This window comes from Zonotrichia albicollis, chromosome 11 (assembly GCF_047830755.1).
Source record: "Zonotrichia albicollis isolate bZonAlb1 chromosome 11, bZonAlb1.hap1, whole genome shotgun sequence".
NCBI lineage: Eukaryota > Metazoa > Chordata > Aves > Passeriformes > Passerellidae > Zonotrichia > Zonotrichia albicollis.
The window spans coordinates 15,225,151-15,240,599 of record NC_133829.1 but is presented as its reverse complement, the minus strand read 5'-3'; the positions used below and the strand labels follow the sequence as shown (position 1 = coordinate 15,240,599).

General features: G+C 40.3%; 1 protein-coding gene across 7 annotated transcripts in view; it reads left to right on the top strand.

Annotated features, from left to right (window-relative positions):
- HERC1 (HECT and RLD domain containing E3 ubiquitin protein ligase family member 1) overlaps positions 1-15,449 on the top strand; it is a 97,308-nt gene that overhangs the window by 70,500 nt on the left and 11,359 nt on the right. For 5 of the 7 annotated variants that reach the window (XM_074549487.1, XM_074549488.1, XM_074549491.1 and 2 more), the window contains exons 45-61: positions 1,013-1,281; positions 1,784-1,836; positions 3,071-3,271; positions 3,873-4,047; positions 4,240-4,510; positions 5,177-5,390; positions 6,056-6,312; positions 7,783-7,910; positions 9,064-9,191; positions 9,770-9,970; positions 10,799-10,929; positions 11,866-12,065; positions 12,528-12,642; positions 13,186-13,332; positions 13,839-13,940; positions 14,066-14,239; positions 14,545-14,838. In XM_074549487.1, coding sequence (XP_074405588.1) covers positions 1,013-1,281; positions 1,784-1,836; positions 3,071-3,271; positions 3,873-4,047; positions 4,240-4,510; positions 5,177-5,390; positions 6,056-6,312; positions 7,783-7,910; positions 9,064-9,191; positions 9,770-9,970; positions 10,799-10,929; positions 11,866-12,065; positions 12,528-12,642; positions 13,186-13,332; positions 13,839-13,940; positions 14,066-14,239; positions 14,545-14,838 — 3,060 coding nt within the window. The remainder of the gene's footprint in view (positions 1-1,012; positions 1,282-1,783; positions 1,837-3,070; positions 3,272-3,872; positions 4,048-4,239; positions 4,511-5,176; positions 5,391-6,055; positions 6,313-7,782; positions 7,911-9,063; positions 9,192-9,769; positions 9,971-10,798; positions 10,930-11,865; positions 12,066-12,527; positions 12,643-13,185; positions 13,333-13,838; positions 13,941-14,065; positions 14,240-14,544; positions 14,839-15,449) is intronic. The other 2 variants (XM_074549489.1, XM_074549492.1) reach the window with 2 other exon arrangements.

Below are 15,449 nucleotides of genomic sequence, written 5' to 3'. Positions count from 1 at the left end.
TTAAGAATAGTGATTTCTTGTGTTTCTTGCTCTGCATTTCCATGTGTAGTTGTCTTCTCCCTCCCCTGAAAGATGAGAGCAGAACTCATATAGTTATTCTGATAATACCAATTAGAAATCAAATAAGTGTTCCTAGATGGTTTAGTTGTGTGAGATAACAAGGACAGTAATAAATGTTTCTTCTGCTGCTACTGCTAACAGTATCTAATCTCTAGCAATATAATTTGCACTTCAGTCAGTTTTTCTTGTGTCATGTAGTCCATTCTCTGAGAAGGATGTGGTGACAGTCCTCACTGAATTTTTCTGTAGAGCACTAAATAAACTGTTGAGGTGGAAAACAAAGATAATAACAGCACTTTGATAATCTTTGGATTATCCCTGTCAGATTAGACAATCAACCCGTAAGACTCAGCTTTTCATCTCCTAGTTATAATGCTACCTAGCTTTGATATGGAAGCAAGTTGCATGATGCATATTGAATTTTTCAGAGTGTTTGTGTCACTGAAACATGTCAGTGAAATTACTGACTTAGGACAGAAGTGTAATTATGAAAAGTGGACTTCACATTGAGATAAAACCTTGATATTTGCTGACACAAATGGTAGTTTTTGTTGCCCAGTAAATGTAAAATCTGGTTGTCTGAAAGCAAAAAAGGATTCTTTTAATTTTTAGCTCTAGTTTCAGACAAGTTCTGAGGAGAACCAGATACAGACAATATTGAAAGTGACAGTGTTACAAATGAAAAGTTACACTGTCAAGAATTCTTGAGTCAATCTAACATGAAATAGGCTTCTCCGAAGCTTTACTTTCAAATGTTTTTCCTTTTCTGAGATGGTTTTCATTATGTCATAAATTGTTTGTTTCTGCTTTACTTTCGTACAAGTCAACCATATGACTGTCACTCAGTGACAGAAATGTGCAGGGACACCCACCTAAGGTTATTGGCATGTTTTATATCTAAGGCACAGACACTTCTTCTGTCCAAATAACGTGTGAAAACCTTGCTGTGCAGCACGTGTGTGAATCTGAAGATAGAGAAGAGGTGGTGGTGTGTGAGCTGTGTGAGTCCAGCGTGGTCAGCTTCAACCAGCACATGAAGAGGAACCACCCTGGCTGCGGGCGCAGCGCCAACCGCCAGGGCTACCGCAGCAACGGCTCCTACGTGGACGGCTGGTTCGGCGGCGAGTGCGGCAGTGGCAACCCCTACTACCTGCTCTGTGGAATCTGCAGAGAGAAATACCTGGCCCTCAAGAGCAAGTCTAAAATATCAGCCTCTGAAAGGTACAGAAATAGGAGACAGTGGATAAGGAAAGGAAACTAAGCACGGTTACGAGCCATCGGCATTTTAGGGATTTGATTTAAGAGAGAATTCCTAGCAGGATTTTCTGATACTTAAAATAATTCTCTGTGTTTGACAAATGCATATTTAGAAAAAAAATGTTGCTTTGATATTTTAGTTTCTAAATTAAGAACAAGGAATAATTCCTTGGGATGTTGCCTCCTTCTTAGTGACTTTTGAAAGCTCTTAATCAATTTTGTCTGAAAATTCCAGTATTTTTTTCTGTGGACTTTTCATACATTAGTACTGCAAAGTGCTTCCCCCCCTCCACACACACTTTCAGAAACCATTGTATCTGTTTCTCTGTTACTAGGCTTTTCTGGAATCATTCATAAATATATGTAAACTTAACAGTTAGACTAAAAAGGGAACCAAATTTAAAATTTTTATGAATATTTGTAAAATATGTAACTCAGTAACTTTCTTTGTTATTTTTTCATACAGGTACAAAGGTCAGGCACCTGATCTAATAGGTAAACAAGACAGTGTCTATGAAGGTATGTTTTAAAGTTGCACAGGGTATTGTTTTTTCTAAGAGTTACTTTCATGCAAATAAACCTGAAGGTATAATTTAAAATCTCTTCCAGTTAGATACAGTATTTTAGTTTTGGGGATTTATTTAGTTCAAATCAGAAAACAAAATCAGTGAATTCTTTCCCCTGTCTTTCCACTGTAAGCAGCTGAAAGGGCAAGCACCTAACTTGGGGTTGATAAGGTCTTGCAAGTAGATGTTACATCCAGAATTGCACATACAAAATCTTATGTTCAAATACCTTTCTTCAGCTGCCTTTGTTGGAGAAATTAATTAGTGTAAGTTAGCATCCCAAAAGTCTGCCATTAGTCTTGTTCTTTATTTTTTTCCCTTTGTCCAAGCTGAGAGCATCCTGAGGGTGGCTTTCACTTTAAACAGATAATTTCTCATGTGTGTAGAAAACTTTTCCCGGTTGGTTCTGTGATTCTGGTCCATTCTGTAGCTCCTGTGATCACAACTTTGTGATTTACCACATTTGTCTATTTGAGACTAAATGAGTGCTGCAGTACTTAGGGCAAGTCTGTCTGCTGTAGATCAAAGGTGTTCTGATTCTATTGTGTGTGGAGTGAGACGGAGCAGAGAGATCAGTAAATATAAACTGACTTGTGTGTAAATGGCTGCAAGTGAAGGAACTGTCTCACTGAATTGCAGTTAAAGTGGTTTTTCTTTGTTGTTGGGAGTTTTTTTAATTCCCTGGGAATGAAAAGCAAAAGCCTGGGGGTTCAGTTACAACCCATGAGCTAATGCAGGCTTTTTTGATGAACATGAAGACCAGAAATTTCTAACATCTGTCTTTTCCATTCAGTCTTTTGAAATACACGCCTGTTTCCATGATTTAAAGCATAACTGAACACCTGCACTTTTCACTGTGCCCTAGGTTTTGGAGCTGTCTTGTATGTGATGACCCCTGATGTCTGTCCTTTTAAAGAGTAGCTAATTTGATACTTCAGAGAATCTTCCATAAAACATTTGTGCAGTATAAAGGTCGAGTTGAATAGAGAGGGCCAAGAACAGGATTTTGTTTTTCTGATTTACTTGGTTATGTCTATGTCAACATCAGAAGCAGAGTTTTTAATTCTGCTGTGCTGTAGATTATAATACACATTTCATACCATCTACTGGGGTTTTTTTTAATTAATTGAAATAATTTAATATTTGAGCTTTTGTAACCAAGTCTAATTCTATTTCTCCAATTCTAGAAGACTGGGACATGTTAGATGTGGATGAAGATGAGAAGCTGACAGGAGAAGAGGAGTTTGAGCTGTTGGCTGGGCCCCTTGGGTTAAACGATCGACGCATTGTGCCCGAACCCGTTCAGTTCCCTGACAGTGACCCTCTGGGTGCTTCAGTTGCAATGGTGACAGCCACCAACAGCATGGAAGAAACACTGATGCAGATAGGTACATTTGAAATCCATTTCATTTAAAGAAAGAATGATAATAGTAACAGCAGCAGCCACAACAATAATGATAACAATCATCACCACCTCCTCTCCTTTTTAGTGGGATTTTTCTAGAGGCAAGGCAGGAGCATCCTGACAGTATTTCCTGCCTGCCACCGTGAGGAAGTGGAGACCAGCTCTGAACTGTCCTTTTATTATAGGGAAATTAGAGAGAGGAGTGTGAGGCTTTATGAATTGACAGGAGGATTGAATTTTGCCAATGAAACTTGTGACTGTAGTCAAACAGTAGATGCCAGTAACATGTTTTGCAGAACCCAATGAATGGATTTAAGTTGGGACATAAGACTAGTCTCCTCTGATGGAAGAGGGAATCAGAGGAATTAAGATTGAGTATGTCAGATTGTGTTCCTGTCTCTTTGAAAATAAGGAATAATTAAATTACGGAGTGTATTTTCCTCTTGGTAATTATTATTGTAGTTCGGTATATATGATATACTGAAAAATGAGTAACTTAGGCTGATTTTGCTTCTATGCCTATTACTATATGATAATGTTTTGTTTTTCTTTAAACACTAATGCAAATCATCATTATTTCCAAGGCTGTCACGGCTCAATAGAAAAAAGCTCTTCTGGCAGAATAACCTTAGGAGAACAAGCAGCTGCCCTGGCCAATCCCCATGACCGCGTCATGGCTCTCAGAAGAGTGACAGCTGCTGCCCAAGTGCTCCTGGCAAGAACAATGGTTATGAGAGCACTGTCACTTCTGTCTGTCAGGTTTGTGCTGTCTTTGGCATCATTTCCCCCTTTCCTTTTGTAACCGTTTGCCCAGGTCTGTTTGATAACGATGCAATTTCAGACTAATTGGGGAAGCAATTCTCGTGTCTGTACTTACATAATACTGCTAAGAGAAAAAGTTCTGTTGATTTTGTTCTTTTGAACCAAGGGGTTTTATATCCATTTCCACAGTGGTTCCAGTTGCAGCCTGGCAGCTGGCCTGGAGTCCCTGGGGTTGACAGACATCCGCACTCTGGTTCGTTTGATGTGCCTGGCGGCAGCGGGGAGGGCAGGCCTGTCCACGAGCCCGTCCACGGTGTCCAGCTCCACGGAGAGATCCAGGGGCATCCACAGCAAAACCAGCAAGCCCATCTCTTGCCTTGCCTACCTGAGCACTGCAGTTGGCTGCTTGGCATCAAACACTCCCAGTGCTGCAAAGCTGCTGGTGCAGTTATGTACACAGGTAGCACTTCAGTACTTGAGACTGCTACAATCACTTGTGCTTTTACCTTCTCAGCTGCTCTCACTTTAAGGATGTCCTTAGAGTCCTTTTTTGTGGCTTTGCACAGGAGTAGGTTTGATTGTTGGTAAAAATGAAGTAGCAGTATGTGTCTTTGCTGAGTACCCTTTTCAAGTGGGGAAAATGAATGTGCTGTTTCTGTTCATAAGATTTTCTGTTAAGGTTTTGGTGTCGCTGAAAGACACGAGACAACACAAGCACACCACCACTCAAGGTGAAGGGAAAAAAGGGAAGTTTTATTCTCTGACTCCAATATTTATAGTTTTACAAAAGTGACAGTGGATTGGAAGGTGACATTGACACCTCTGCAATGACACTGGTCAAACCAACAGTCCATCAACTCTCTCCTCCTCCATAAAGGAATGAAAAACAATGAGTTATTTGCAGAAAGTGTGTGAGAAAGTTCACTACAAGAATGTCAACATCAGAAGGCTTAAAAAATCTTAAAAAACCAGGGTGACATTTTGGTTTTTTAATTCAGTTAATTCTATGCAGAGAACAGAACAATGAAAAACTATAAAACTAAGTGCAATTTATGCAACTGAAAATGTTTCTAAATTTGATGGTTCTGTTTGTTCTGATTATTTATCATCAATTATTTCTTTTCAGAATTTGATTTCTGCAGCAACTGGTGTGAACTTGACAACAGTCGATGATCCAATTCAGAGAAAATTTTTACCAAGTTTTTTAAGAGGAATTGCAGAGGAAAACAAACTTGTCACATCTCCAAATTTTGTGGTTACTCAAGCACTAGTAGCATTGTTGGCCGACAAAGGGGCCAAACTGAGGCCAAACTATGATAAAGCTGAAATTGAAAAGAAAGGTATGATACAGCTTTGTTTTTAAATCTTAATCATTAGATCTTAAGTTCTTCACTTGTGTGTAAGGGAGAGACTTGCTAGAATAGTGTATAAATAGATACGCTTTTAAAAATGGACAAAACTTGCTTTGATCAAAGTAATGTTATGGTTTATGATAGACGTTTTACTTAGAAATATGGTCTTATTCTGAAATATGGTCTTATTCTGTAATTGCATCTTTCACCACTGCAAAATATAGTCTGAACTTGGGTGTATTCAAAGCCATAGAGCTGAGATAGTGAGCCTGGTTATGCCTCCTCGATGAAATCAAGGAAGGTGACAGTTGATTACCATTACCCAAGTGCTGTCCTGTGTCTGAGGCAGAAATTTGTGCTGCCTGTCCTCTGAGAGGTCAGGGAGCCACAAAGCAACAGCTGTGCCCCCTCCGGGCTGCTGCTGGGATAGAGAGGGAAGGACAGGACAGTGACAGTTTAGAAAGCACTCGCTCTTTGACCAACCATTTTCATATAATGGGAATAAGACTATTTGGAATTCTATTCTTTTTTTTTTTACTGTAGTTCACATGATTACAACGTTGTGTTAAGATGCTTGCTAATCTCTTTCTGGAAATGCTGGCTGTTGCTGCGTTCACTCACGTAGGCATCATCTCACTGTTTTGTCTAAGCAGGTTTAATTGCCCATTTGTATGCCCATCCTTGCTATGATCCCTCTGCTGTAGGCCCTCTGGAGCTGGCGAACGCGCTGGCCGCGTGCTGCCTGTCGTCGCGCCTGTCGTCGCAGCACCGGCAGTGGGCGGCGCAGCAGCTGGTGCGCACGCTGGCCGCGCACGACCGCGACAACCAGAGCGCGCCGCAGACCCTCGCCGACATGGGCGGAGACCTGCGCAAGTGCTCCTTCATCAAGCTCGAGGCTCACCAGAACAGGGTAAGCGCGGCTCCCTCGCTGCCCCCGCTGCCCTGCTCCCTTCACACAGCACAGCAAAAGGAACAAAGCATCATTTGTAGTAAACCCCTCAGGTTTAGCCAGGGCCCCTTGGAGAATAGAATGCTGACACAGCGGCAAAGAAGTTTCCTGTCTCCAGGGACATCCGCCTTGTACCTTATCCCTATAGCCATGTAAGGCAATATTGTGTTAAACCCTACTATTGGTCACTTATGGTCATCACTCTAACACCTTTGCCATTGGTCAGGATTGGATCCGGGCCAAGGGTATAAAAGTAGCATACTGTACCCCTACTAACTCGGAAGAAGAAGAGCTGAGACCTTCACGGACCCCTCAATAAAGCCATACTCGTGGAACAGCCAGGGTCTTCTGCTTCTCCTCTCTCTACCGCCTGCTGGAGCCTTAGGCCAAGGGAAAGCTACCTAGCAAGCAAAGCTGAAATCACAAGAGCTGCCTAATCACTAAGAGCTGAATATCTCCCTGCTTGCTAGGGGCTAACCCGCGGCCTTGGTCTGAGAGCGAGCTGGCTTCTAGCACCCAGTCCCCTTGGGGACTGAGCTCTGCAGCTGTAACAGCTTGCATAGGATACGACCAAGCAAGGCTCATTTATAATTTTACAATTACACTGACTGAAATGATTTCCCAAAGAAAGTAATTTTTTGGAGATAAAGTTGTTGCACCTCTGATGCACAAAAACGTTCAGCTTCTTTGAGCCTTCAGTTAAGAGGGTCATGAAAATATTGTCATGATATATCAAGGCAGCAGAATCACTCTGAATATTTCCTTGGATCTTAATTTGCATTAACTTTTCTGTCATTATAGTGAACATATTTGTGCAGTATTCTGTGCTGTGACAGTGTTCACAGGGGTCTCAGATTGAGGGATCTGACTCCATGTTTCAGAGGGCTTGATTTATTATATTATGATATATATTACATTAAAACCATACTAAAAGAGTAGAAGAAAGGATCTCATCAGAAGGCTGGCTAAGAATAGAATAAGAAGGAATGATAACCAAGGTTTGTGGCTCGGGCTCTCAGTCCAAGCCATCTGGGCTGTGATTGGCCATTAATTACAAACATCCAACATGGGCCAATCAAAGATCCACCTGTTGCATTCCACAGCAGCAGATAATCATTGTTTACATTTTGTTCCTGAGGTGTTTCAGCTTCTCAGGAGGAGAAATCCTAAGGGAAGGATTTTCCATAAAAGATGTCTGGGACACTGTGCAATAGCAGCCAGTGGAGCATGGGGCTGTATGAAGTGTGGTGTCGCTATCAACCCTGCTTAATTGCAGTAAATAATGCTGTAAAAGTAGAAAAATACATCTAGTTTGGTTGTTACAGGGTGTTTCAATCAGTGTCTCACTGGTTAGTGTTTGCTTAATATTAGTGAGCAAACATACCCAAATTGTAAATTCCAGTTTTGCCATGGTTATTTTGCTATTTGTAGGTCATGACATGTGTTTGGTGCAATAAAAAGGGACTTTTGGCAACAAGTGGGAATGATGGCACCATCAGAGTGTGGAATGTGACAAAGAAGCAATATTCACTGCAACAGACCTGTGTGCTCAACAAGCTGTAAGTTGATCCTTTACAACAGCCAGATATTTCATTTAAGCTATAATTGTGTAAAATTCTGCAGGATTGGCTGCTATCATTATCTCCTGCTCTTAAAATTTCTCATTTGTTTTCTGTTGCATGCAAAATAAATAGCTTAAAACTTAGAACTAAATGTCAACCTGATAAGAGTCTCTATAAAGAGATCATGTCAGTGCTGTTTAAAAGAATCCTTAATTAATTGATATAAGGAGACATAGGTAAAAAGTGGTATGGGACTGTCATGTAGCAGAAAAGGGAGTATCCCTCCACTGGGTTCCAGTGGACAGCTCCAACATATAACTTGATATTGCAAGTCATTGATTCAAGTGTGAAAAAGTAATTCTGACTCCTGAGACACAGGAGTATCTAAATGTAATTCTACGTGGGTATCTTGGAAGTACTTTTTTTGTCATTTGGGTGTGTCCAGAAAAGAATAAAGCAAAAGGAAAGATTGAAATCTAATTCTTTAGTGAAGCATAGTTGAATTTGGAAGAATAATGGAGCAATTGTGAACTACTAGATTGTTTTGTGTCAATTTTTTAGTGGTTGGCTTAGTTCTTGTTTGCTTGCTGGTCTGAGATGTGGCCTTAAAAGAAACAACCAGAATGATATAACAGTATTATATCCTTCATTGTTCTGGTACTAAAAGCAGTAAAAAAATGTGGCTGTTGTGTATGATCTAAAGGGCAGTCAAAGGTATCTGTGGCCCTATTACAGTTAGGCAAAGCAGACTTTAAAATGGAGTTTTAGCATAGTGTAACAGGAGGAAGAGTTTGAAGTAGAATTGATAGTAAGATGTACCTGTTTTATTTCTTGTCCATGCTATTGTTTCATTTCATGACTTCCCAGAAAATTTTGTCTTTGAAGATGTTGAATTTGACATTAAATAGGTAAAGGTAAAGAGTTTCCATTTGAAACCAAATTTGAAATTTCTGGGAAATAAGTAGTATTTCATTCTGCAATTTGAAGTGGTTTTAGAGGGAATGTACTACTGTGAGCAGAAAAACATTTTATGCAAATCTACTGCAGTGGTGGGACTCAAGGTTCTAACACAGATATTTTATGAGTTCTAGGTTTTCCTGTCTGCATATAGGAAATGCCCTCTTAATTTCATTCTTTTATTCTGTTACAGAGAGGGTGACTCTGAAGAAGGTCTGGGGTCACCCAGTGACCTTAGTTTATCTCTTGTGTGTTGGAGCATCAGTGGCAAGTACCTGGCTGGAGCTACAGAAAAGATGGTGAACATCTGGCAAGTCAATGGTATGTCCTGAGCTGCCTGGCTGCTTCCTGGTCCGGCATGGAAATATGGGGAGCTGCCAGGTCACTGCATGTTTGTTTACACCAGTGTTTAACTGTCCAGTTAAATGCCTACCATCTCCCATCTTGTGAATGTGTTTAATTTGAGAAAGGTGCTAACCCCAAGTGGATATGTGATACACATCTTTGAGAGGAAGGCTTTTAATCCCTGTCGTTTGTAAACTTCATTCTGTTGCTTTGCACTTAGAAAAATCACCAGTCCTCACCTGTGCTAATAGATAGTCCCCAAGAAAACTATAAATTTACTGGGTACTGAAGAATTCCGCTTCCTTCCTTAGCAAAACCACCTAAATTGATTGATACATGAGAATTGTTGCCTAGGTTTTGTGTCTGCATAGATTAGCAAACCATTGCTTTGTATTCTTGTAACTTAGGTGAATTTGTAGTATGTCCCAGCTCTCAGTAAGATCTTTTTGATTTTTTTTCCCCATGGAAAAAGAAAACTTTCCCATGGGAAAATACTATTGTTTTCCTTTCTTTATGAAAATGAAGTAGTTTTAACAGGCTTTTTGATCTCCTAGGAGGAAAAGGCTTATTGGATCTTCAGTCTCACTGGGTATCTGCTCTAGCCTGGCCAGAAGAAGGGCCAGCTGCAGCATGGACAGGAGATGCTCCAGAATTGTTGTTAATTGGGCGCATGGATGGCTCTCTGGCTCTTATTGAAGTTGTGGATATTTCAGCCATGCACAGGCTGGAACTGGAACACTGCTACAGAAAGGATGGTAAGAGACTGCATCAGTATTTGAAATTAGAATTGTGAACACATTCCCACTTTTTATTAAAGAAGTTTGTAATAATTTTTGGTTATTGTTCATGGGATATGATTTCTAGTTCATGGGAGGAGAAAAGTCTGTGGGGTTTTTATCTGCACCCTGATTCCCCCACAGCAGAGGCAAACAGTGGGTACTAATCTGGTAAAATCCTTAAAATCCTGCCATTCCTTGCCCTTGTGGACAAACAGTAGTGATCCCCTGCAGTGTCTGCTCTGTCTGCAGATGGCCTGCAGAGTGTCATTGGAATTCCTCAATGATTGCATTTTTGCTTTATAGCTTCAGTCCCAAAGGACATGAAGTAGCAGATTTTTGGTAGTGTTGTGTGGTTTTGCATCTGGCTTCTTCAGGAAGCCTTACAGATAATTTTTGGCAGAATCAAGTGAAGCAATATCTACTTGCTAGGGGAGGTAAGTTGTTTTCAGAGCATTTTTTAGAAGCCTGTCTCAGATACATGCATAAGATTCATTCTACCCTTTTTCTTTCACCTGGTATAGTTCTTTTCACTATACCAGGAATATAAATTAAGTTTTTTCATGAAAAGAAGAATGAGAAAACTAGTGCAAAATAATCTCAACAGCCGTCATTAGTGACACTCAGTTTTATCTTTATCATATGAGTTCAGGAAAATTTTTGGACCAGAATATGTTAAGTGACCTTTGGTGGTGGTGGACATTGTTATACACTTCATAGTTTAGAGAACTGCACTGCAAAACCTCTTTGATTAAGGAGTGAGGTTCAGTTTAGTTGAATGAATGTTTGTGTTGTCTGTTCATGCAGTGTCTGTCACATGCCTGGCCTGGTTCAGTGAAGACAGACCATTTGCTGTTGGCTATTCAGATGGAAAATTGCTCCTGGGAACAAAGGAACCGACTGAGAAAGGAGGAGTCGTTCTCATTGATGCACATGAGGTAGAGCTGGTCTTTATTACACAAACATAGGCTTTTTGTAGGTAAAAATTTTATTTGTAGGTAAAATCTGTTTACACTGTTCTCTCTATCTGAAAGCTATTTATAAAGACAGTGAATGCTATTTTAAAAATTCACTCCCATTGCTGATACACATATTAACATAATGTACTCTAAAGGAACAGTCTACCAAATGTAAAAAAAAAAGAAAAGGAAAGATAAACTTGATATCTTTGCTCTCAGACACTGTGGAGTGTATGTACATACAGTGATGGAAGTGAATTAAGCACACAGCTGTGCATTGACTGGGTTTAAAAGACTAATTGTTTTACTTGGTAAGAGTACTCATAATAAATTTTAATTTTGATTATGTCACGTTTTTGTTTAGCTTTCTGTGCAAAGCAAAAGGTGTTTTTCTAAATATGCAGTTGCAAAGGTTTAGAACCTTTGCTTGGCCAGAATGTAATAATGAGTCATTAACAGTCCATTAATTATTTGTTAGGCTAAGAGCAGAATTCCTCAAATGCAGGTGTAGTAAGACCATCCTTATTAGCTTCCAAGAGCTGCTCTGGTTGTGTGAAGCAGGGCAGTCCCACACTGTGGCAATAAATCTTGCTATGGGCTGTCTTCTTTTCCTACCTCAGACTCAAAGCTGTTTCTGGGGAAAAATAACCAAGAAGGGTTTGCAGTAAAAAGAAAACACCTTTTTATATGTTTCCCATTTAGTTTCTTTCAGCAAACTTTTTAAAGTCTTTTTAATTTGATAATTCTGAATTGTGGCATTATGACTTTATAATTGCAACTCGCTATCTGTGATTTATATGAGAAGAAAATACTTTTGTTATTAGTAATTAAAGGTTACATTAGCTCTGAGAGTTAAATCTTCTCCTCATCACTGTGTTACTTCATACCAACTTTTCATTTTTTTAAATCCAACAGGACACAGTTGTTAGTATGAAGTGGGATCCAACTGGAAAGATTCTGCTGACCTGTGCCAAAGAGGAGACAGTGAAGCTCTGGGGGTGCCTGGGAGGCTGCTGGAGGCGCCTGCACTCCCTGTCCCACCCAGCCCTGGTCAACGGCATTGCCTGGTGTGCCCTGCCAGGGAAAGGACCCAAGGCCCAGCTCCTGTTGGCTACGTGAGTCATTGCTTTGTTCTTGTTTCTGTAGCTCTTCTGCAGGAGTTTTCTACCAGTCTGTAGTGTCAGCAGCAAAGAAAAGGGTTTGTTTTTTAAAAAATAATATTCCTTCAGTAAGTTACTTTTCATGAGATGTATGAAATTCCAGAATTCAAATAAAAAGAGTGACCCAGCTGTTTTCTCCATGACTTGTGGATGCTAGTCCTGCTTGGAATTTTTTTGCTTCATCCAAATTTTTTTTTTCTGAGAACATGTTGTTAATAGAAATGGAAAAGCTACAGCGTGTGAGGAATAGGAAAAATGCATTGACCCATTGGGAACAGGCCCTTCTACTTTAGATTGATTGATGCAATGGGGTTTTATTAGGAAAGACTATTGGTATATAAGTTAATATCAGACCCCTGATATTTTGTTAGTTAATATCTTTATTTTGTTTTTCTAATGCCACTCGGCATGCTTTAGGGGATGCCACAATGGTTTGGTGTGTGTCTGGACTGTTCCCCAGGACATAATAATCACATTGCAGTCCAGCTCAGCGTGCTCAGAGGGATGGTGGGAACAAGAAACAAGTGCCAAGGTAAAAGGACAAAACTTGGTGTGTAAGAAATTCTCTTTGCTCTTTGTGAAGTTGAAAGAGGAGAAGAATATGAGTGAATTACTTGAATCTCAAAGTTTCCTGAGAGAAGAAATTTGCTAAAAAAAGTTTACATTGCATTTGTGTATGTGTAGGCAGTTTCAGAACAGGAAATTGAAACATTTATTTAAGGTTAAGGCTGAAGATTATATTTTGGTCTGTTTTCTTTCCTTTAAAAGTTGTTCAGTTTATCCTAAAATTTAGTGAGAGTTCAAAGTTTTTTGTAGATAAAGAGTGAAGATTATTTTCACCTACATAAATTGTAATGTGGTCTTTGATGTTGATGGCATTATGTACGGGGAAGAAAGCTGATAATGTGATCAAAGTATCCATAAAATATTGTCATGGGCCTGGGTGTTTTTAAATTATTTAGTGGAACTTTGCTGTGTGTGTGTATGATCAGTATTTATTGCTGAATACAGACATGTCGTGCTACTCCATTTCCTGGGAGTAGTGCAGTGTTCCACAGTGTGTGTTTGCTTGCAGGATGGGTACAGGAAGGCAGTGGAGGTGCAGTGTGTGTTCCAGCTGAGAGGACACATCACTCCTGTCCGCACTGTGGCTTTCAGTCCTGATGGGCTGGCCTTGGTGTCTGGGGGCCTTGGTGGCCTCATGAATATCTGGTCTTTACGGGTAAGATCATCTTTGTGTGCCTTGATTCTCATTCTTAGTAAGAGTATCTGAACTGGTCAAGGTACCAGACCAACTTCCACCTCAACCACATGTTAGATACATTAGAGAAAGTGTGGTGTAAAATAGTGTTATAACATCATAAAGTATAAATTGAAATTGTACTTAGCATTAAAGTACTTTATGGTTCAGTATTGATTGATTCTGTAGAGTTGGTCATGTTAGTTAGGCTTTGCAGAACCAGCTGCTTTTGTTATAGTTAAGAACATATTCTCTTATGTTGAGGACTCTAAAGCTCTAGATAATGTGGATTATTAAACACTTTTAAATCCTTAGTTATATTAGCTCCTTAATATGATAAAAATGAGGGGTTTCTGCTTTTACATTAAGCTGTTCAGTTTATAATAATAATTGAAAGCTTGTGAGAGTATCATCCCTTAGGAATGTGTATGCACTTGAACAGAACTGTAGCACTCTTTGCACCTGATTGCAGCCCCTTTTCTCCCTAGGATGGTTCAGTGTTGCAGAGTGTGGTGATAGGGTCTGGAGCTATCCAGACTGCTGTGTGGATCCCTGAGGTTGGAGTTGCTGCCTGCTCTAACAGATCAAAGGTGAGACAGAAATGTTTGAGCCTGTGTGTTTTCTGGCCCCTATGGAAACCAGTCAATGGAGCTGAATGATCCTGCTATGTGAATTTTTAATTTCTAATGTGAGTACTGTGACTGCTGTTGAACAGGACGTGTTGGTGGTGAACTGCACCTCGGAGTGGATCTCTTCCAACCACGTGCTGGCGACGTGCAGGACGGCGCTGAAGCAGCAGGGAGTTCTGGGCTTGAACATGGCCCCGTGCATGCGCGCCTTCCTGGAGCGCCTGCCCGTGATGCTGCAGGAGCAGTACGCCTATGAGAAGGTGGGAGAGGTGCCAGTGCTTGTTAGCATTCATGGCTGACAGGAGTTCACTCTTTAGATCTCAGCTGGTTTCAGTCTTTCACCAGAGAACCCAGAAGACTTTCCTACATTCTATTTGAAATGTCTTTCACTATTCTCAAAGCTAGTAGTCTCCTAATTTGAAAACATTTAAAATATTAGAAAAACTTTGTTTAAGCATTGGAGGAAGGTACTGTTCTATAGGGCTAGCTTTTAAGGACTTGTGTTTTGAAGTGGTTGGTGGATGTTTCTAACTGGGTGTTCCTTTTCCTCCCTGCTGCCCTGCAGCCCCATGTGGTGTGTGGGGACCAGCTGGTTCACAGCCCCTACATGCAGTGCTTGGCATCCCTGGCCGTGGGGCTGCACCTGGACCGGCTGCTCTGCAACCCCCCCGTGCCCCCTCACCACCAGAGCTGCCTCCCCGACCCCTCTGCCTGGAACCCCACCGAGTGGGCCTGGCTCGAGTGCTTCTCCACTACCATAAAGGCTGCTGAAGCCCTGGCCAAGGGAGCTCAGTTCCCAGAGTCCTTCACTGTCCCAGACCTGGAGCCTGTTCCAGAGGATGAGCTTACTCTCCTGATGGTAAAAGTTGATATATTGTCTTAACAGCCAAGTGTGTTGTTACTGAGCACACACTATGATGCAGTGAAATCCCTGAACTGTAAACATTTATATTTAGTAATATAAGCATTAAATAAGCAGTTAAAAATAAGCAATAAGCTTATTTTTTAATTAACTGGTTAAAACATACTGTTAAGATTGCTCTGTCTGTGTGTGTGTGTAATGAGTGCTAGTCAGTTGCACATTAAAATACATAACAACCCAAAACTATGACAGTAATTTTCATGTGTGAAAGGAAGAAATGTAGAGCTTTGTAGTGCTATTTTAAGAGTAACATTTTGTGACATAGTTATGCTGAATTATTTTGCCAGTGTCAATTTTCTTCATGACTTGTTATGTAAACCAAACCAGAATTTATTAGGAATTTTTTATAAGCAAGCTTATAACATTTCAAGCCAGTGTTTGCAATTGAAAGTTCGAAACTCTCTATGCATCAGTAAGTAGAAAAAGATTACTTCATCATGAATTTAGTTTTTCTTTGGATCACAAGTCGTGGATAAGTGTCATTGCTAGTCTGCATGCATTTTTGTTGAGAATAATTTAAATATTGTTCTTAGGAAAATATCTCTTGT